The sequence below is a fragment of the Neodiprion fabricii genome, chromosome 5 (assembly GCF_021155785.1).
Source record: "Neodiprion fabricii isolate iyNeoFabr1 chromosome 5, iyNeoFabr1.1, whole genome shotgun sequence".
In the NCBI taxonomy this organism is placed as follows: domain Eukaryota; kingdom Metazoa; phylum Arthropoda; class Insecta; order Hymenoptera; family Diprionidae; genus Neodiprion; species Neodiprion fabricii.
Window position 1 is genome coordinate 22,799,223 of NC_060243.1, and position 20,414 is coordinate 22,819,636.

General features: G+C 40.2%; 2 protein-coding genes across 8 annotated transcripts; both read left to right on the plus strand.

The window, feature by feature from the left end:
- The first annotated feature begins 168 nt into the window (after positions 1 to 168).
- LOC124184070 (cytochrome P450 4C1-like) lies at positions 169 to 17,001 on the plus strand. Of its 7 annotated transcripts, none has more exons than XM_046573446.1 (13): positions 169 to 329; positions 449 to 627; positions 719 to 825; positions 893 to 983; positions 2,629 to 2,814; positions 2,913 to 2,982; positions 3,181 to 3,307; positions 5,392 to 5,470; positions 5,680 to 5,795; positions 15,362 to 15,430; positions 15,548 to 15,737; positions 15,847 to 16,026; positions 16,275 to 17,001. In XM_046573446.1, the coding sequence occupies exons 1-13, from the start codon at positions 184 to 186 to the stop codon at positions 16,478 to 16,480; spliced, it is 1,746 nt and encodes a 581-aa protein (XP_046429402.1). In that variant the 5' UTR covers positions 169 to 183; the 3' UTR covers positions 16,481 to 17,001. The 7 variants fall into 7 exon arrangements, with proteins under 7 accessions (XP_046429402.1, XP_046429403.1, XP_046429401.1 ...); XM_046573447.1 differs by having other exon boundaries at positions 5,692 to 5,795; XM_046573445.1 differs by lacking the exons at positions 5,392 to 5,470; positions 5,680 to 5,795 and adding exons at positions 14,801 to 14,879; positions 15,089 to 15,204.
- Positions 17,002 to 19,340: 2,339 nt separating this feature from the next.
- On the plus strand, positions 19,341 to 19,830 carry LOC124182006 (cytochrome P450 4C1-like). Its single transcript, XM_046568782.1, has 2 exons — positions 19,341 to 19,452; positions 19,562 to 19,830. Exons 1-2 carry the CDS (start codon positions 19,341 to 19,343, stop codon positions 19,828 to 19,830), a joined length of 381 nt encoding a protein of 126 aa, XP_046424738.1.
- The last annotated feature ends 584 nt before the right edge of the window (positions 19,831 to 20,414 follow it).

Sequence of the window (20,414 nt, forward strand, 5' to 3'; positions counted from 1 at the left end):
TTAAAGAAATTCTGACGCACAAGGATCGAACGATAACTAGCAAGCTGCTTGCTGTACCTCTGATTTCAAAGGCAAATCGGATTTCTATGAAGCGCATCAAGTGACTTGAGGTGTCCCATTGACTGATTCTGTGTGAGCGATAAGTAATTACTGGCCTTGAGTGGATAGTGGGAAGAATTTTCAATGATTCTGGGGGGAATACGTGTTGCGTTGTTTCCCGACTCTATAAAAACGGTGAATCCGAACTCAAGTTCCACAGATCATTTCAAACCGCGCGAAGACAGGGATCTTGTCTACCCTCAGCCTGTTGTATATTATAAGACAGAAAGGTGAGTTCAGTGAGGACAAACAGAGATAGGCGTTGCGATACTACAGGCCGATTTCAATGAAATTTCATCGACGCATTTCGGAGGAAAATAAAAAGAGCCGTGTTTTCGCTGAATCGCAGGATGGACCTGTTGACGGTAGCCATGCTATCGGTGGCATGCTTCGTGTTGTACCGGATAATCAGCTTTACAGTCAAGCTGTTGAAAGTTGTATTACTCTGCGAATATCCGCCTAATGCCGATGAACTGCCGAGTCTGCCTTTCGTAGGCCATGCATACCTCTTAGTCGGTGGCACTGAAGGTAAGCAGAATCCTGTTTTTGTCGAATTCGTTGACCAATCTTAAGTAACGAATAATATTATTCTGAGGCTCTGTCAAATGTGCAATTTCAGTTATCTTGAAGAGGATACTTGAACTGGGAAAAATTTATCCTACGTCGTTTCGATTTCTGTTTGGTAACAATTCGGTGTACATCACAACTTCTCCTCAGCATATAAAGGTAAAGTAGTCTGATGATAATCGGAAACGGATGAAATTTTGAGATCTGAGTTAATTCGTCATTTCAGGAGATACTCCTCAGTCCGAAGACCATTGAGAAAAACTACTTCTACGAATTCGGGCGACCTTGGATGGGGGACGGATTAATCACCGCTCCTGGTAGGTGAAGATTGTCACTTTGTTATCTGATTTCATGTGAGATATCGGAGTCAGGAAAGGATTGCCTAAATCTCACGAAATTCTAAATCATGTTCAATATATCGGAGTGAGATTTGTCACGTAAAGTCAAGATTCTTCACAAGTCGATTCATATCTCAAGCAAACGGAATGACATGATTCTTACTCATGGTCCTCATGTCCCAGTGAAGTTCGTCGAGCTAACAAAGTGTGCGATATCAAAAACGAGTGACGCGAAATCTCACCTCCGGTTTCTCGAATTGCTTTCTGAATTCATAGATCATACGTTGGCTCAAGCAAAAAACTTTTGTTGCGAATAGCCTAAATTAAATTCTAGTGAACAGTAGTAACTTCGAACTTATTACCGATCCGGCTGCACGCTTCGCTTCACATACGTAAATGACAATGCGTGTCTCCTTGTACTTTCATACAAATTTTTCCAGCACATTTCACCATATTTCGTAACGGTACTGGTAGACCTCATCTGTTGCAAAATTGTGATAATAATCACCATGATTACTGACGTAAATCATCAGTGTTTCTGCGTCAATGCGTTGTTACGATTATAATCACGTTTATCAGATCATTTCTCTCAACATCTCAACATCTCAATCATCGGCATCGTCATCATGGTAAATTCGTTTTGCTGCCAGGGGTGGAAGATCGAGGATGAATGGGACGTAGAATCAGGTGACAAACGTGTGCGATCGAAAACATCGTAAAGAGAGTTAAACGGGGCAATTGAAGCTAATCAAGTTAAATCTGATTCAAGAAAGTCTTTGACAGCCAGACGACATCGTTTTGTCTCTAAATTTTAATTATGAATACATTGTTACTAAGATCGTTAGAGAAAACGTATTGTTCAATTATTTTTCCACTAGAAAATACGCAATGTTCTTCACGTTGCATTTGAAAGTAGCTCGTTTTATTCGCAAATCAACTTCCTACAAATCGTGTCAGACAGATTCTTTGTTCATTGCGTCACTTGGCAAGGAACTTCCGGTATATGCAACCGTAATAATTCGCCGATGGTAACTTTGTGTTTTAATAAAATATACGTTACTGTTCATTACCATTTGACTAATTGTTAGAGAGATTAATTGAGAATTCGTTTGCGAATGAAATGAGCTATTGTTTATTAGAATAAGACAAGCATTATGGACTTTTTGGTGAACCAATACTAGGATACTGAGATTTTTACGATGTGATTGAAATTATCAGGTGAACGCAGTCGAATTTCAATATTTAAACATTTTCTCTGCCATAGCGGAAACCTCTATAGTCGAACATCACTCATTTCCTCACATTAGTTAGCTTCGGTGACACTGATTCAAATCTCTGTTTTATCACGTTTTTGTTTCCATACTTCTTCAACCTTACTGTACGACCCATTCGTTCTTGAGGAAAATGGAATTCCATACGTCGCATATTGAAACTGAAAACTATCCATTGTTCGTCGCATGTGTGATCAGACTCTCCAATTGGTCTAAAAATTGGATTTCACAATTGAGAATAGTTGACCGGTAAATGTATTCAGCCGTGTCTCTAAGGAGATGCATCTCTTGGGGGACTGGTCCGCGTCGATGTACGAAATTGTTGCCGAATACTCTAGAATCTTTCATTACAGCCTCAATATGGGAAGTGCACCGGAAGCTGCTGCAGCCGTCCTTCAATCCCGTGGCCCTCAAGTCTTACGTCAAAACATTTGCCACTCAATCAGTGATAATGACCAAGAGGATGGACCAGCAATTGGACGGACCAGAATTTGAAATATACAAATACATTTTTCTGAATTCATTGGACACAATTTGCGGTAGGTCGGGTGCAATTCGGGGAGGCTCAATCATACCTATGTAAACGATACATTTTTTCTGACCCAAGGCTAGTACATATCTATTTTCCGTGTCACAGCGACGGCTATGGGCATAAATTTGGAAGCACAGGTGAACGAAGAATGTCAGTATGACGAAGCGATACGGAAGTAAGTCGATTGAAGCGTCTTTTACATGTTGACACATCAACCTCTCGCTCAAATACACCTTGTACGCAAAACCCGAAACCTAACAACTTTATTTGAAACACAACGCCGTTTTAACAATTCTACCACGATTACGGATTCATATTTTGTTAAAGTCATCAATGCAAGCTTTCTGATTGTGCAATGATTCTGTTTTCACAGGGTGATGGCTGGTTTCACCGAACGAGCCGTTAGCCCTTGGCTGTACCCAGACTTTGTTTTTTACCGTACGCCACTTGGCAAGGACCTGATGAAACAGGTCGATTATTTGCACGAGTTGACGGACAGCGTAAGTGCGAGATATGTTTATTAATAAAATTACGGCAGGTACTGGATGAGTTATTTTGTGGACGAATTATTTTGTGAAAGTATCCCATTACCCGAATTCTTCGCACAGTACTTGAACAGGGAATTAGACGGGATTACTTTCAGGGCATGACGATCTAGCGTACGGACACATCATTCGCCAAAAATTCATTTCTTTGATATGTTGAGTTGCGAATTTGACGTGGCGTAAAATGACGATATACTCGTAGGTGATGATAATACTTGAAGATGGATTTGGATTCAGCACTCGTTTCTTTCGGTATTCTCATTTCTCATTATTTCCGTTCCTCACATTTTTGTTCCGGGATTGCAGACTTTCGCAGTAAATTTTTTGTCGTAACTCGTCCGCAAACATAGTGTTTGAGCTGATTCGAATGGTAGGTTCATAGATCAAATGGAAATATGACATTCTTCGGTAAGTGTAACGATTCATGACGTCTGAGGTGACTTTTTTACGCGGGCTTTTGCCGCGCTTGACAATCTCGAAGAAGTTGCAAAGCACTCATCCCGCGCGTGATATTTCGGCGACTCGCGACGATAGCTACAACGACGAAATTGACTTGACGCTTTGTTGCGAAACTCAGACAGCGGCCACCAAGCACAGATAATGGCAAGCGTCTCTGACGTGCAGTTTTTAGCACGCAAACTTGAAGATGGCTGACCGTTCTTCGACACGCCGTTACTTCGTGTCTCTCGCAATTCGATCACTGGAAATTGAATAAGCGACAATTCCGTTGTCGGAGATTTCTCGCGACTCACAAATTAGGCAACTTTTGGAATACTGGTCTGTCCCACTTTTATTTTTCACTATTCGATCCGAGCTTTCGTTCGGAGTCAAGCGAAGAGCTACGCTGTGTTGATCCAAAAGTTTGAAATTCAGGCGATATTATTCGCGGTATTGCATGATTCTTATTGGCTGTTGGATCTTAAAATTCTCAGATTCCAGCGTGACGCACCGATCGTCGCTCGCTGTCGCGAAACGCTTGTTGGCTGATGAATTCGTCGCTTTTCCGTTTTCGGAATTCGCGTCGCGGTGTCTTCCCGATGCCGCGATAACTACGGATTTTCGCGGGGCGACAGCGACGGAAATCCCGTCCGCCTCGGTGTCCTTTGCTGTAGAGCTTCAAGTCCGTGCTCCTTCCGTAGCCTCACAGAGTCGGAAAGGTGAAGGCGATCGGACGAGGAGGAGTGTCTCGCTATCGGAAAGAGAAAGAAGTTGGGTTTCACCCTTTATCAGGAACTTATCACGGCGCGTCTGTGCATGGAGGGTTTCTCAGTGGAAAATGAATCGATGTGACAGACACAGAAAACTGACACGCGGTAGTTTTCGGAGAGCGCGCAACGAGCTGCGGTGGACACGCAGAGCTGCGCACGGCGAAGTGCCGAGTTTTGCTTCGGGTATATTTATTTCTCAGATGTAGATTGGATTATTAGCATCAGTATTATTTTCGGCATAATTCTATTCAATTATTAGCAGAGAGCGAAAGGTCGTGGTCTTACATTTCATTTCTCTCTTCCAACAGGCCGTAAACTTTCTTAGCCGCCTTTCCTCCTCTATTCTTATTTCTGTAATGCTTGTCGTCCTTCTCTGTTACAATCATCGATCGATTTTCGAATCGTCCTGACGTATTCGTCACGTGACCATGCTGACGTCACCGTTGATCCTTTAAAAAGAAACAAACAACAACTTCAAAGTTTTATTCATACACCTGTCCTCACAGCGTTTCCTCTCAGAGTTTCAAATTAGCAACCATCGTCATAGAGTACATTTTTAGTTTGTTTTCAATCGTTACCACGGATTCCCTAGCGTAATTGGGTTCCCGTTCAGGGTTGAGGGAGTCGTTTGTAACAGGCAGCCTTGATGACGCGTTGCTCGTTACACACGACAAGAATATTGGGGCAATTGTACGTTGTTACCTAGAACACGCATGAATACTCGGTATCTGAACTTGCTCTTTAATCGATAGATATCTGAATTGATACGTACGTCTAAAATAGTTGGGATAAGCTTCGTACAAGTTACCACCTTGTATTGTTTAATTTCAGGTGATACGACAGAAGAAGGCAGAAATCGTCCGGCATGGTGATCAACGAGTATCAGCCGATGAAGAACGAGATGCAGATGGCAAGTATTACAGAATCCGGATGCGGTCGTAAAGTGCCACGATAGAGTTTTTGTTTCGTAGGAGTGAGTTGCACTTGAGGCCTTCTGCTTTACACTTTTGATGAAATGCATACGGAAACCCGAATAATTGTAGATTTCCGGGGTCATTTGTGCATGATGTAGACGTGGTAGCTGTCTTTTTTTTAATTACCTAATCATTCATGTATCAGATGATTCCACAGCTGGACCTCAGATACTGATAGAAAATCTCTTCAGACTGTCCGACGACAACAAAACGCTGACGGATAAAGAGGTCCGGGATCATGTTGATACTATGATCGTAGCTGTAAGTATAACGTACTTAATACTGTAATTACGGCGCAGTTTTGTAAAATTGTTGTATATGTAAGTTTTGTAATTCATTAAGAACGGAACAGTAGGTACACGCTACATCATTGTCAGCTCGCAATAGGAGGCATCAATGAGTAATTTTACGATTAAATGTACTCTCTTAGGGCAGCGATACAACGGCCATCACGATGAACTACGTGTTGTTGATGCTGGCATCACATCAAGATATTCAGGTGTGTTTGTCATTCAACTATACGTTACGTAGTGATCTTACGGAAACAAGCATTGTGTATGGTGCACCTCTTACAAGGCTCTGCTTACAATTAGTCGCTTTTCTTATAATCGGGCAGGAAAAAGTGTACCAGGAACTGTGCGACATCTTCGGAGAACATGTATTAAACGACGACAGTGAAGAGTTGCACATCACGATGGACGTCTTGGCCAGAATGGCGTACATGGAGAGAGTGATCAAAGAAACTATGCGCCTGTTTGTCGTTGGACCCGTGACCTTCCGGAAGACGACGGAGAATCTGGATTTAGGTTTGTCAGCTTCCGTCAACTAATTCATTCTTCTGACATTGAATGTTTCTGAGTATCGCCCGTGAAATTAAGTTACATGTCATTTGTAGAAGGTGCATCAAGTCACTTCTCAAACGATCACCCATTTTATAGGTGGGCATACTGTGCCAAGAGGAAGCTCGGTCATGGTCAACGTTATGGGAGTTCACAGAAGTGAGAAGTACTGGCCCGACGCTCTTAAATTTGATCCAGACAGATTCTTACCTGAACGGTTTGCAAAACAAGAACCGTACTCCTACTTGCCGTTCAGTGGTGGTCGAAGAAATTGTCTCGGTAAGGGAAATTGTGAAGTTGACAATGATTTTTAATTACTGTTTTCATGATTCATCGAAATTTTCCGGAATCTTTATTCTGTTTCATATTTACTGTATTTTTCAGTGAAAAAATGTTCGGAATGACATGAATATGAAACTGAATATATGAAGAAACGAAATAACTTTTATTGATTGGTCGAGTTCTTTTTCATTTTAGGAGCGAAGTACGCTATGATGTTCATGAAGACAATGACCGCAACGGTTCTCCGAAAATATGTTTTAACCAAGGATAAAGTGGTACCAGTCGAAGATGTGCGGCTGAAACTTGACTTTTTACTGAAATCTGTCCATCCTGACACAGTACGGATTAAGAGACGAGCAAAACAGCATGCTTCTTAGGAAGGGAACATTGCCGGCGAATATAATACTTTTCACAAAAGGAAAGTGATTTTACTTCGCGCTGATGCGATTAAATAAAAATTCCGCACTCGACAATCCTACCAACGTTGAAATTGTATGATTTCACTCCCAATCAACGGGGCTTTCTAAACTTATAAGTCATCAAATTCTGGATATGATCAGTCGTGTGGTTGTTGTTTTCTTGTTCTTGTTTTTAATATTTTGTGAGAAATGTTCTGTTTTTCTAAGAATTTCTCTGAACAACCGCATATTTTTCGAATATTTAATACTCAGCAGCACGCATACATTCAAGCAAATACTGTACAAGCTATGATACTTGTGGCTGCAGGGTCCAAACTTTCATTTCATTGCGATATTGCTGAATAAAAATTGATCAATTGAAAGTGCAATGTTGAGTAATTTAAAGAACAAATGAAAAAAAAAAAGAAAAAAGAATGGCTCTCGAAATTTATTGATTTCCAGTGAATAAATTTGTTGTTAAAATATTAATAACTGATTTAAATTCATTCATTATAAATAATAATTCATATAAATTGTACGGCCGCAACTGCTGGCATAATTTCATAAGGCTAAATTACTGTCATTGTAAAAATTAAATGCTGAAAAAAATATTTTTCATTATCCGACCGGAGCATGATTATTAATATTTCTTATCACGATAATGTCTCTATCTTCGGAAATATCGACTTTTTCATTGTTTTTCGTGTCCAACACTTTCCAAACAGTTTCCCAACCTGTTTCCAAACACGATGTTTTTCAACTATCAAAACAGAATATTAATCGATCTTGTTCCACGTTTACGGAATTATTTACAATCCACTGTTCAAATAATCAGCGCCCTCGTAAAAATATGTGAAATTCATTTTCACGAACAGGCAATCTGTATATCATGTATGCAGATCTGTTTATGCGCTTAGAAGTAGTTCAGTAATTATCTTTCTGCCAGAACGAAGTAAATTAAAATGCCAAACAGTCATTCCATGGATAATTACAATGTAAAATCAATTGCCGTGGTAATGATTAGTGGGTTTCGAATCCATTACTCATTACTTTGGTAATAGATAAAGCATTGCTATTTGAATTATCGTACTTTCGCAACCTTGGTCCCTTATCTTATCTCATTATTCCGAGTAAGTAGAATAATATAATCATCAATCCGGACACCACTGCAGTACTTTTTAAGGACCTCAAGACATTCGAACGGCTCTCATATGAGAGGAGCATCACAGAGAGTACCAGAATAGGTATAATAAGGGGTCCAAGTATGAAAGAAATAGCTCTCTCAAGTTTCCGAACAGGACGTAAGGACCAAAAAGTACTAAATAATGCTCTGTGTAGTACCCACAGGCTTATGGAAGGCTCTAAATTTTGACTTGGGTGAAAATTGCTGCTACTTTTTGACAATATCTGCGTTGAGATGCTTTTCTTCTTCCCGTTTCGACAAACGACATTTCTTCTCAGCTGTTTGCTTATTCTTTTTTCATTTATACTGCCTACTTCTTTTACTTATATTTGAACTCGTAGTGGTAACTTCTGATGAACATTTTTTAGGATCTGGTTGATCGATCATTTCAAGATTATTCGTCCTGTTTCTGTTGAGTCATTGAATAGGATGATTTGCGTCTTTATTTATAGCTGCACCCATTGCCAAAATCGAGCCGAACCTGGCTGCTTTCTCACGTTGGTTTCCGAATTATCCGATACGTCGAATTCGTTGATTCTTTGAACATTCGCAAAATATGCGGAATACGGACGATGAAGCGATCGTGAACCCGATCCTGACAACGAGCCGGTCACGGTCTTTAGTATGGCTTGGTATTTGTAGTTACGAAACGCGGAGCGATAGACAAGCGTCGCGGTGAAATTGGGTTCAGAATAACCCGTCACTTGATTATTAGCGGAATTGACGTGACGCGCGATTCTGGACTGATGTCTGTATCGATTTAGGTCCAACTTTTCACCTAATTTCGTGCCAGTATAGACTACTGACTCTCGTCTACGACGACTGAATTGCTCACGACTGGCTATGAACAGAATTTCCTGCGTGAATACGACGATTCTCCGTGAATACGTTTCGACAATGAATGAAGTGGAAGCGGCCAAAGGTTTGAGGGTGGAAAATGATACTGTGCTAAGGATCTGGGGGACTCTGTTGCACTAAGAATTAGGAGACTCCCAAAAACGCATATATTCCACTGGGACAGCGTTTAAAATGCGTGATTTAACGTGAAACAAATGATTCAAACGAATGATTTCAAATTCAAATAAATTCAACATTATCCCGACGCGCATTGCACGATAAAATTACCGCTCGTGTGTCTTCGCATTTCACGTCACAGAGGCATAGCATTAGCTTAGTTATTTCCGCGATTCTAAATAATCATTGCGGAAGATCAAAGTGTAGACAGTGATGACCTCATCCCTTCGAAATCACTCGCGGCTGCCGATGAGCTTATGAATTATATCCAATGAAATTTACTTCCGTTCCATATAACATGTTTTTATTTGACTTATTTTATTCTCTCGTTACTTTTTTTTTCAATTGTTCACAGAGTACTTATGTCCAGGTGCGCGGAGTTCCGTCCCCCCGCCATCATGACCACGAAGCTTTCCTTCTTTTATTGATTTGAAATCATGTTCCACCAAATTGACAATGCATACGTTAACAGTTGCAGCGACTATTTTGACATTCGTCGCTTCGAATGCCGGCACATTTTACCGGGACTTGAGGATGATCGCAGTTTCAATTGTCACTGCGTTGTGAGAGCATCACACGATGATTTGTTGAAACCGCGCTGGGTGTACAATAGTCAACGAATCCAGTTTGTTGATTTGACAAATTGTAGAAAAAAGATTCTATTACCTAAAGTCATAAAGTGGTTTATTTCCTTCCGTATTGTCAGCTGAGTTGCGATAATACGTGCCAATATTTTCTATACGACGTACATACATAGCGATTGAACAAGATCTTGGATGTCTGCCGATGCTTCCGATATGCAAGATGATTCAATACGCTGTAATTACGTAACCCTTAATAAATTTCTTGTCTTGAGGGATATCAATTTGTTACCGCTGACGGGATATTCGTGACTGCATTAGTGTCAATTAACTCCGAATACCGCGATAACGAAATTCTGACGCACAAGGATCGAACGAAAATTAGCAATCTGATGGCTGTACCTCTGATTTTAAAGGCAAATCGGATACTCGAAAGGCTTCGAGTAAATTCAGGTGTCCCAATCACTGATTCTCTCTAAGCGGTAAGTAATTACTGGCCTTGAGTGGAAAGTGGGGAAAATGATCAATCTGGGGGTAATATGTGATGCGCTGTTCCCCCTCTGTATATAAACGGCGAGTCTGACTTCAGGTTCTAGAGATCAGTTCAATCAGAGCGGAGACAGGAATCTTATCTGCCTTGTAATATTACCCGACAGAAACGTGAGTTTAGTGAAGACTAACAAAGACAGGTGTTGCGATACGACAGGCCGATTTCAATGAAAGGATCCCGCAGAATCCTTATGGAAATTGACTCCCGCTCGGCTTAGTTGGATTTTCAGTATATTATAGTACTTATCTTCCCGATCAAAAGTTCGCACGCACACAAGTACCAAAAATCAGTAGTTTCCGAGGTATAGGCTTCGGAAGGAGGGGTTAATGGACTTTTCGATGTCTACGGATTAGACGATCTTTACGAATTACAAAGCTTCAAGGGGGATTTGAAATCGAATGCATTATTCAAAAACTGCACAGCCGATCCGTAGAGACTCCGCACAGGCGTGAAGAACAGGACAAGTCGATTTTCGCAACAATCGGAGGGTCTCGCTCTTCACGCGAAATCTGACGTTGCATCTCCTTCCAGTCAACCAACGAGTTTATTAATGGAATCAATCATAACTTCCTGCCTATCTTTGAGAATCAATCGTCAAGTTTTTTGAGTGATTTGTTTCATTTCAAGTCTTCTTGAAGCTTTGGAATTCATGCAACTCACGGAAGCCGTAGACATCAAAACCGTCTGGGCACCTTTCTTCCGAAGCCTGTATCTCGGAAATTACTGATTTTTGGGACTTGTGTCAAGAAGAACTTTAAATGAAATCCAGCCAATAAAACGGGGAGCCAATTCCCGTAAGGATTCGGCGGGGTCCTTTCATCTCAGGGAAAAATGAAAAGAGCCGTGTTTCGGGTTTTCACTGAATCGCAGGATGGACCTTTTGACGGTAGCCACGCTTTCGGTGGCATGCATCGTGTTGTACCGGATAATCAACGTCGCATTCAAGGTGTTGAAAATTGTATTGCTCTCCGATTTCCCGTCTAATGCTGAGGAACTTCCAAGTCTGCCTTTCGTAGGTCATGCGTATCTCTTCACTGGCGACACTGAAGGTGAGCAAAATCCTTTTGCTGTCGAATTGGCTGTCCAATCTTGAGTAACAAATGACATTATACTGAGGCTCTGTCAAATATGCAATTGCAGCTATGTTCAACAGGGTTATTGAACTGGGGAAAATTTATCCTACATCGTTTCGATTTTCGTTTGGTCACAATTCAACGTACTTCACAACTTACCCTAAACATATAAAGGTAAAGTAGTCTGATGATAATCGTAAACGGATGAAATTTTGAGATCTGAGTTAATTCGTCATTTCAGGAGATACTCCTCAGTCCGAAGACCATTGAGAAAAACTACTTCTACGAATTCGGGCGACCTTGGATGGGGGACGGATTAATCACCGCTCCTGGTAGGTGAAGATTGTCATTTTGTTATCTGATTTCATGTGAGATATCGGAGTCAGGAAAGGATTGCCTAAATCTCACGAAATTCTAAATTATGTTCAATATATCGGAGTGAAATTTGTCACGTATAGTCAAGATTCTTCACAAGTCGATTCATATCTCAAGCAAACGGATTGACATGAATATTACTCATAGTCCTCATGTCCCAGTGAAGTTCGTTGAGCATGGAAAGTGTGCGGTTTCAAAAATCTGTGACGAAAAATACTATCATTGTTTTGCGGAATCGCTTTATGAACTTATGAATATTACGTCGACTCGAATAGAAGACTTTTATTGCGGACAACCGAAATCGAATTGTGGTGAATAGTGGTAACTTGGAACCTGGGAGTGATCTGGCTGTAAGCTTCACATGCGTAAATGAAGATACACGTCTTTTTATATTCTTATACCAATTTTCCCAGCATATTTCACTTCATTTCATACTGCTAGTATAGTGCACCTTATCCGAGGCAGGATCGTGATAATAATCACCATAATTGCTGACGTGAATCGTCGGTGTTTCTACGTCGATATAATGTGACGACGATAATCACGTTTATCAGTTCATTTCTTTCAACATCTCAATCGTCGGCATCATCATTGTGTTGAATTTGCTTGCTTGCCAGGTCTGGGAGATTGAGGATGTACGAGATCTGTAGTCAGTGGAAAACATAACGTAATGAGAGGTGAACGGAGCAACCGAAGCTAATCAAGTTATATCTGATTCAAGAAAGTCTTTGTCATCTAGACGAAATCGTTTCAACTTTGAATTTCAATTATGAATACATTGTTATTACCAACGTTACAAAAATCATAATCAAAATCATATGGCCATGTCTCGCTATGGATATGCATCTCTTGGAAGACGGGTCCGCGTTTGATGTCTGAAATTGTTGCCGAATACTCGAGAATTTTTTCATTACAGCCTCAAAATGGGAAGTGCACCGGAAGCTGATGCAGCCGTCCTTCAATTCCATGGCTCTCAAATCTTTCATCAAAACATTTGTCACTCAGTCAGTGATACTGGCCAATAAGATGGAGCGGCACTTGGACGGACCAGAATTCAAAATATGCCGATACGTTTCTCTCTGTTCATTGGACACAATTTGCGGTAGGTCGGCTGTCATTTGAAAAAAATCAACTATACTTATGTGAATTTTACATTTTTTCTGACCCAAGGCTAGTTCATATCTATTTTACGTGTCACAGTGACGGCCATGGGCATAAATTTGAAAGCACAGGAGAGCGAGGAATGTCGGTACGACGAAGCGATTCAGAAGTAAGTCAATTGAAGAGCCTTTTACATGCTGAACACATCAAGCTCTCGCCTAGTTAGACCTACATTGCAAAACTCGAAACCTGATGGCAACATTCGAAACACGACGCTGTTTTCACAATTCTACCTGAATTATGGATTCATATTTTGCTAATGTCAATAATGTAAACCCTCGGATTGTGTAATGATTCTGTCTTCACAGGGTGATGGCTGGTTGCGCCAAACGAGCCGTTAGCCCTTGGTTGTACCCGGACTTTATTTTCTACTGTACGCAACTTGGCAAGGATCAGACAAAATACATCAAGTATATGCACGACTTGACTGACGAAGTAAGTGCGAGACACCTTTATTAATACAATCATGGCAGGCATTGGTTGTGTCGGTTTGTGGACGAAAAGTATCCTATAGACCGGATTCTTAGCACGGTACTTCAACTGAAAATTAGACAAGATTACATCACGGGCAACTTCAATCTAGGGCACGAACCAATCATTCACCCAAAATTCATGTCTTTGGCTTATTAAGTAGCGTATTTGATGTGGTTCAAAAGTACGATGTAAGTGATGATCAAACTTGACGGTGGATTTGGATTCAACATTACTTGCGCACAAACCAGTCTGGTATTGAACATCTTTACATTCAACTTTGTGTCACAACTTGCCGGCAAACATAGTGTTTGAGCTGATTCGAATGGTAGGTTCATAGATCAAATGGAAATATGACATTCTTCGGTAAGTGTAACGATTCATGACGTCTACGGTGACTTTTTTACGCGGGCTTTTGCCGCGCTTGACAATCTCGAAGAAGTTGCAAAGCACTCATCCCGCGCGCGATATTTCGGCGACTCGCGACGATAGCTACAACAACGAAATTGACTTGACGCTTTGTTGCGAAACTCAGACAACGGCCACCAAGCACAGATAATGGCAAGCGTCTCTGACGTGCAGTTTTTAGCACGCAAACTTGAAGATGGCTGACCGTTCTTCGATACGCCGTTACTTCGTGTCTCTCGGAATTCGATCACTGGAAATTGAATAAGCGACAATTCCGTTGTCGGAGATTTCTCGCGTCTCACAAATTAGGCAATTTTTGGAATACTGATCTGTCCCACTTTTATTTTTCACTATTCGATCCGAGCTTTCGTTCAGACTCAAGCGAAGAGCTACGCTATGTTGATCCAAAAGTTTGAAATTCAGGCGATATTATTCGCGGTATTGCATGATTCTTATTGGCTGTTGGATCTTAAAATTCTCAGATTCCAGCGTGACGCACCGATCGTCGCTCGCTGTCGCGAAACGCTTGTTGGCTGATGAATTCGTCGCTTTTCCGTTTTCGGAATTCGCATCGCGGTGTCTTCCCGATGGGGCGATAACTACGGATTTTCGCGGGGCGACAGCGATACATAGAGTACATATCATAGAGTACATTTTTAGTTTGTTTTTAATCGTTACCACGGATTCCCTAGCGTAATTGAGTTCCCGTTCAGGGTTGGGGGAGTCGTTTGTAACAGGCAGCCTTGATGACGCGTTGCTCGTTACACACGACAAGCATATTGGGGCAATTGTACGTTGTTACCTAGAACACGCATGAATACTCGGTATCTGAACTTGCTCTTTAATCGATAGATATCTGAATTGATACGTACGTCTCAAATATTTGGAATGAGCTCCGTACAAGTTACCACCTTGTATTGTTTAATTTCAGGTGATACGACAGAAGAAGGCAGAAATCGTCCGGCGTGGTGATCAACGAGTATCAGCCGATGAAGAACGAGATGCAGATGGCAAGTATTACAGAATCCGGATGCAGTCGTAAAGTGCCACGATAGAGTTTTTGTTTCGTAGGAGTGAGTTGTACTTGAGGCCTTCTGCTTTACACTTTTGATGAAATGCATACGGAAACCCGAATAATTGTAGATTTCCGGGGCCATTTGTGCATGATGTAGACGTGGTAGCTGTCTTTTTTTTAATTACCTAATCATTCATGTATCAGATGATTCCACAGCTGGACCTCAGATACTGATAGAAAATCTCTTCAGACTATCCAACGACAACCAAACGTTGACGGATAAAGACGTCCGGGATCATGTTGATACGATGATCGCAGCTGTAAGTCTAACACACTTGATACTGTTATTACGGTGTAGCTTCAAATAATTCTCATACTTGTCAGTTTTGTGAGTCATTGAGAACGGAACAGTAGATACAAAATACACCATTGTTAACTCGCAATTGGAAACACGAATGCGCAATTGTACTCTCTTAGGGCAGCGATACAACGGCCATCACGATGAACTACGTGTTTTTGATGCTGGCATCCCATCAAGACATTCAGGTGTGTTTGTTATTCAACCATACGTTACGTAGTGGTCTTACGGAAACAAGCATTTTGTGTGGTGCATCTCTTACAAGGCTCTACTTATAATTAGTCGCTTTTCTTATAATCGGGCAGGAAAAAGTGTACCAGGAATTGTGCGACATCTTCGGAGAACATGTATTAAACGACGACAGTGAAGAGTTGCACATCACGATGGACGTCTTGGCGAGAATGACGTACATGGAGAGAGTGATCAAAGAAACTATGCGCCTGTTTGTCGTTGGACCCACGACCTTCCGGAAGGCAACGGAGGATCTGGATTTAGGTTTGTCAGCTTTCGTCAACTAATTCATTCGTTTGACATTGGATGTCTCTGAGTAATAGCCGTGATATGAAGTGATGTATGATTCCTCAAACGATTACTCATTCCATAGGTCAGTGTACTTTGCCAAAAGGGAGTTCGGTTATTATTAACGTTATGGGAGTTCACAGAAGTGAGAAGTACTGGCCCGACCCTCTAAAATTTGATCCAGACAGATTCTTACCTGAACGGTTCGCAAAACAAGAACCGTACTCCTACTTGCCGTTCAGTGGTGGTCGAAGAAATTGTCTCGGTAAGGAATATTGCGAAGTTGACAATGATTTTTAATTACTGTTTTCACGATTCATCGAGATTTTCCAGGATCTTTATTCTTTTTCATATGCAATGTATATTTCAGCGACAAAATGTTCGAAATGTAATGAATATTGAATCGACTACAGCGAGATGGTTTGATTTTGTTTTTCATAGTTTAGAACGGGATTACGAGATGCACCAAATGAAATAACCTTCAATAATTGACCGAGTTCTTTTTCATTTAAGGAGCCAAGTACGCTATGATGTTTATGAAGACAATGACCACAATCATTCTCCGGAAATATGTTTTATCTAAGGATAAAGTGGTACCGGTCGAAGATGTGCGGCTAAGAATTGATTTTTTACTGAAATCTGTTGAACCTGACACTATACGGATTAAGAGACGCGCGAAACAGCATGCCTCTTGGAAAAGCAGCATTGCCTGCGAATAATCCTTTCCACTAAAGGGTAGTGATTCTACTTTGTTTTGTTTTATCAGCTTATTTGTTGTTATTTACTTGTTCTTGTTTTCAATATTATCCAAGAAACGTTCTGTTTTTTCAAGAATTTTCTCTCTTATATTTTTCAATTATTTGTCACCCAACAGCACATAGATATTCAAGGCAACATTACCGTAGAATTCATGATACTTGTGGCTTAAGGGTATAAGATTTGCATTTTATAGTGATATTACTCAATTCAAACTGCTGAATTGAAAGTATAGTGTTGAGCAACTCAAAGCGTACCAAAAAGTAAAAAGAAAACAATCAAAAAAGAATGGTTATCGAAGTTTATTGATTTTGAATGAACAAATTTCTTCTAATTATATTATTAACTGAATCTAATTCATCAACTAGACATAATAATCCATATAAATTGTATAATCGCAACTGCCGGCACAATATTTCTTTATATTCAAAATATATTCTGTAAATCCAAATCATTTCCATTATAAAAGTAAATGCTTCAAAACTATATTTAATTTTCCTATAATGACCATTCGGTGAAATGCCATAACCTAAATTCCCTTAGGTTTGGCCAAACATCAGACGACAGTTTTTTGTTGAATATGACTGTTTTTATCTCATGACTTCTCCTTCTAACAGAACAATTAGTCGTATTTTCTTCACCGTAGAAGCTGATCTTCGCGACGGCTTCCTATCGCAGAACGGAGCCTCGGCCGTAGCCGCTTTCAGAGTGGCGCGTTTCACATTTCACTTTGGAAAATCGGATTTCTCTCCGAATTCTCGTCCGATGTTGAGGGATGAGATTGAGTCTCGACTTGACAAAAATCATTTTCTCTCCGCATAATAGTGTAGCTACTTTTTTAAGAACATTTCAACTCAAAGCCGACGTCGAATACTCAAACTTTGATTCTCAAAATTGGTCCTAGAGCCTGTTTTACGTCTGTCGAAAAAGATACAAGTCGCTTCAGGTGACGCGGCGTTACGGCGAATTATGGCTCGGAATAATCAGACACTTGACACCACGAGTCAAAGAAAATGATACTCTGCTATGATCTGCGGACCATGTTGCACTAAGAATCAAGAAACTCCCAAAAACGTATGCATTTTACAGGGACAACATTATCCACGTTACAGTACTCGGACAAGGGTTGAAGGTTTCGTATCATTCATTGCGGCCAAGCATATTAAAAATGTCGTCATCACCCTCAAAAATACTTTACCTGATAAAATATGTAATCATGTAATTACCTCGTACGAAAAAAGATCCAAATTATATACTGCTGCCAAGTACATCTCTGTTAATTCACAATGAAAGCATGATTGAAACTGAACCTTTAGCTTACACATCCCTCTGGAATTACACAACTGCCACACTGGGGTCAAACTGAGACGTTAAAAGCTAATGAATCCCCATTCTTCGTAGTGATCACATAAATATCTTTATCAAATTTACCGAATTTAAAACGCTAACTTCACCCTAATCATTCATCGGTAATAAGCAACGTGTCATCGACGAATAAAAGAAAGTCACACATTCGACCGAAATTGTAAAGTTAATAACCTGTTGCGTCATTTGTTGGATAAGCCGCCACGTATACAACATAAAAAAACAAACGTGGCTGTGCTAATCGAGAATTTGCGAGAACGAAATCAATATCCATCAGAGTCGTTGTGAGGTCAGTAACACCAGGCTAATCAAACTACAGAACTGCTGCCATAACCGCAACATATGGATGAGTTCTTTCTAATGTATATCCTCTTCTTCAATGTTACCGATGTCATAAAAGACAATGTAATACTCTGACATGTTTTTCCCCATCTACCGAACATGAAATACCGATTATGTGATCCTTGATAAATTTTCAAGTATATTCTGGTGTATTTTAATGCGAGTATGATTTTATAAAAAATGAATGTGATTCTGCAATTTGATGTAACGAATGCTGTTGTTTGAATCAGCGAAACGGTTTCTTTATGATATAATATAATTTATACCGAATATCCGCTACCAATATCTTCAAATTGAAAAACGTAACGGAAGAAATTTTCTGATAATGTGCATGTATGATTAACGAAAGTAAAAAATTGACATGCTACTGAATGATGGATCAAAGAAACAATTTTTCTCATTGTCAGTGCAGGATTTCTTTTTCTTGTATGTTTAATTTACCTAATTAATTCCGTCCCTGTTACCCATGTATTCATTACTGTTTGTGTCTTTTGTAATTCCGGCAAATTCATTGTTTGAAGTAGCGATGTAAATTCGTAATCCTTCCCTATTTATATCTGTCAAATCAAAAAAAAAAATATTCACAACACTGACCCTAAACTTAACCAACTACAAATGATAATTAGATATGAATAAAAACAAGATAACTCATACTGACATAAAAATACTGACGGGATATTATTGACTACATTAGTGTCAAGCAACTCCGAATACCGCGTTAACAAAATTCTGACGCACAAGGATCGAACGAAAATTAGCAATCTGCTGGCTGTACCTCTGATTTTAAAGGAAAATCGAATTCCCGAGATAGGCTTCGAGTAAATTCGGCTGTTGCAATCACTGGTTCTATGTGAGTGGTAAATAATTACTGACCCTGAGTATGCAGCGGGGAGAAAGTTTTATCATTCCGAGGGCACTACAAAAAGATACTGTATATAAAGAGTGAATCTGACTTCCGAGCGGAGACAGGAATTTTATCTGCGCACACGATCGGTTTGTCATATTACATTTAGAGATAGAATTTGGAAACGATCCAAAAGGGAGTTCGGTTATTATCAATGCGACATCTTCGGAGAAAATGTATTAAACGACGGCAGTGAAGAGTTGCACATCACGATGGACGTCTTGGCGAGAATGGCGTACATGGAGAGAGTGATCAAAGAAACTGTGCGCCTGTTTGTCGTTGGACCCACGACCTTCCGGAAGGCGACGGAGGATCTGGATTTAGGTTTGCCAGCTTTGGTCAACTAATTCATTCGTTTGACATTGGATGTCTCTGAGTAATAGCCGTGACATGAAGTGATGTATGATTCCTCAAACGATTACTCATTCCGTAGGTCAGTGTACTTTGACAAAAGGGAGTTCGGTTGTTATTAACGTTATGGGAGTTCACAGAAGTGAGAAGTACTGGCCCGACCCTCTAAAATTTGATCCAGACAGATCCTTACCTGAAAGATTCGCAAAACAGGAACCGTACTCTTACTTGCCGTTCAGCGCTGGTCGAAGAAATTGTATCGGTAAGAGAAATCCTCTGGTGCGAAAACCTTTTGCCAAGTACATTAAAAATGTGGTCATCACTCACAAAAATATCTTCTCTGGTCAATAATGTATGCACGTAATCACCTTCTACAAAAATAAAAAACCTCTCACAAAAAGACATCACACATAAATATTTTCACCTTTTGTAAAAAAAAATTTTAATCACATACTATTGCCAAGTACATGTCTGTTAATTTACAATCAAAGCATGATTGGAACTTGATGTGACTGAAGCGAAATAGAAACAGTCTATACTTTTGACGCCCAACTATAAGTGTGGTAGCGAACCTTGCTGCCATTGCGTTATTGCAAGCAAAGGCATGGCAACTGCTATCTAATGGAATTGAAAATCCAGGGGAAAAAAAAATAAATCAGTTCGTGGTACTTGGCGGGCTTTTTTCAATTTCGAAGGTGCTATAGATTGTCAAAGTTCACCCGATTACACGAGTATAAACTTGCTGTTCTCACAGTTGCCGCTAGTCGCAAGAGAAAAACGTTTCAATATTACGGTGTTCATAAGCTCGCTGGCTTTACAATTCGGTGTTACCATAAGTTGATGTAGTACGTTCAATATACTGAGATTAGCGAAACACGAATGCAAGTGGAGAGTTCTTTACAAACTGCTCACTTATCGTGCAAGTGAAAATTTTC

Excerpts from the sequence above, each read along its gene's own strand:
- LOC124184070 (XM_046573446.1), top strand. The coding sequence starts at position 184 with ATGATTCTGGGGGGAATACGTGTTGCGTTGTTTCCCGACTCTATAAAA. Across the intron at positions 984-2,628 it reads CGGATTAATCACCGCTCCTG|CCTCAATATGGGAAGTGCAC; the intron begins GTAGGTGAAGAT and ends CTTTCATTACAG. Across the intron at positions 15,738-15,846 it reads AACGGAGGATCTGGATTTAG|GTCAGTGTACTTTGCCAAAA; the intron begins GTTTGTCAGCTT and ends CTCATTCCATAG.
- LOC124182006 (XM_046568782.1), top strand. The coding sequence starts at position 19,341 with ATGGACGTCTTGGCGAGAATGGCGTACATGGAGAGAGTGATCAAAGAA. Across the intron at positions 19,453-19,561 it reads GACGGAGGATCTGGATTTAG|GTCAGTGTACTTTGACAAAA; the intron begins GTTTGCCAGCTT and ends CTCATTCCGTAG.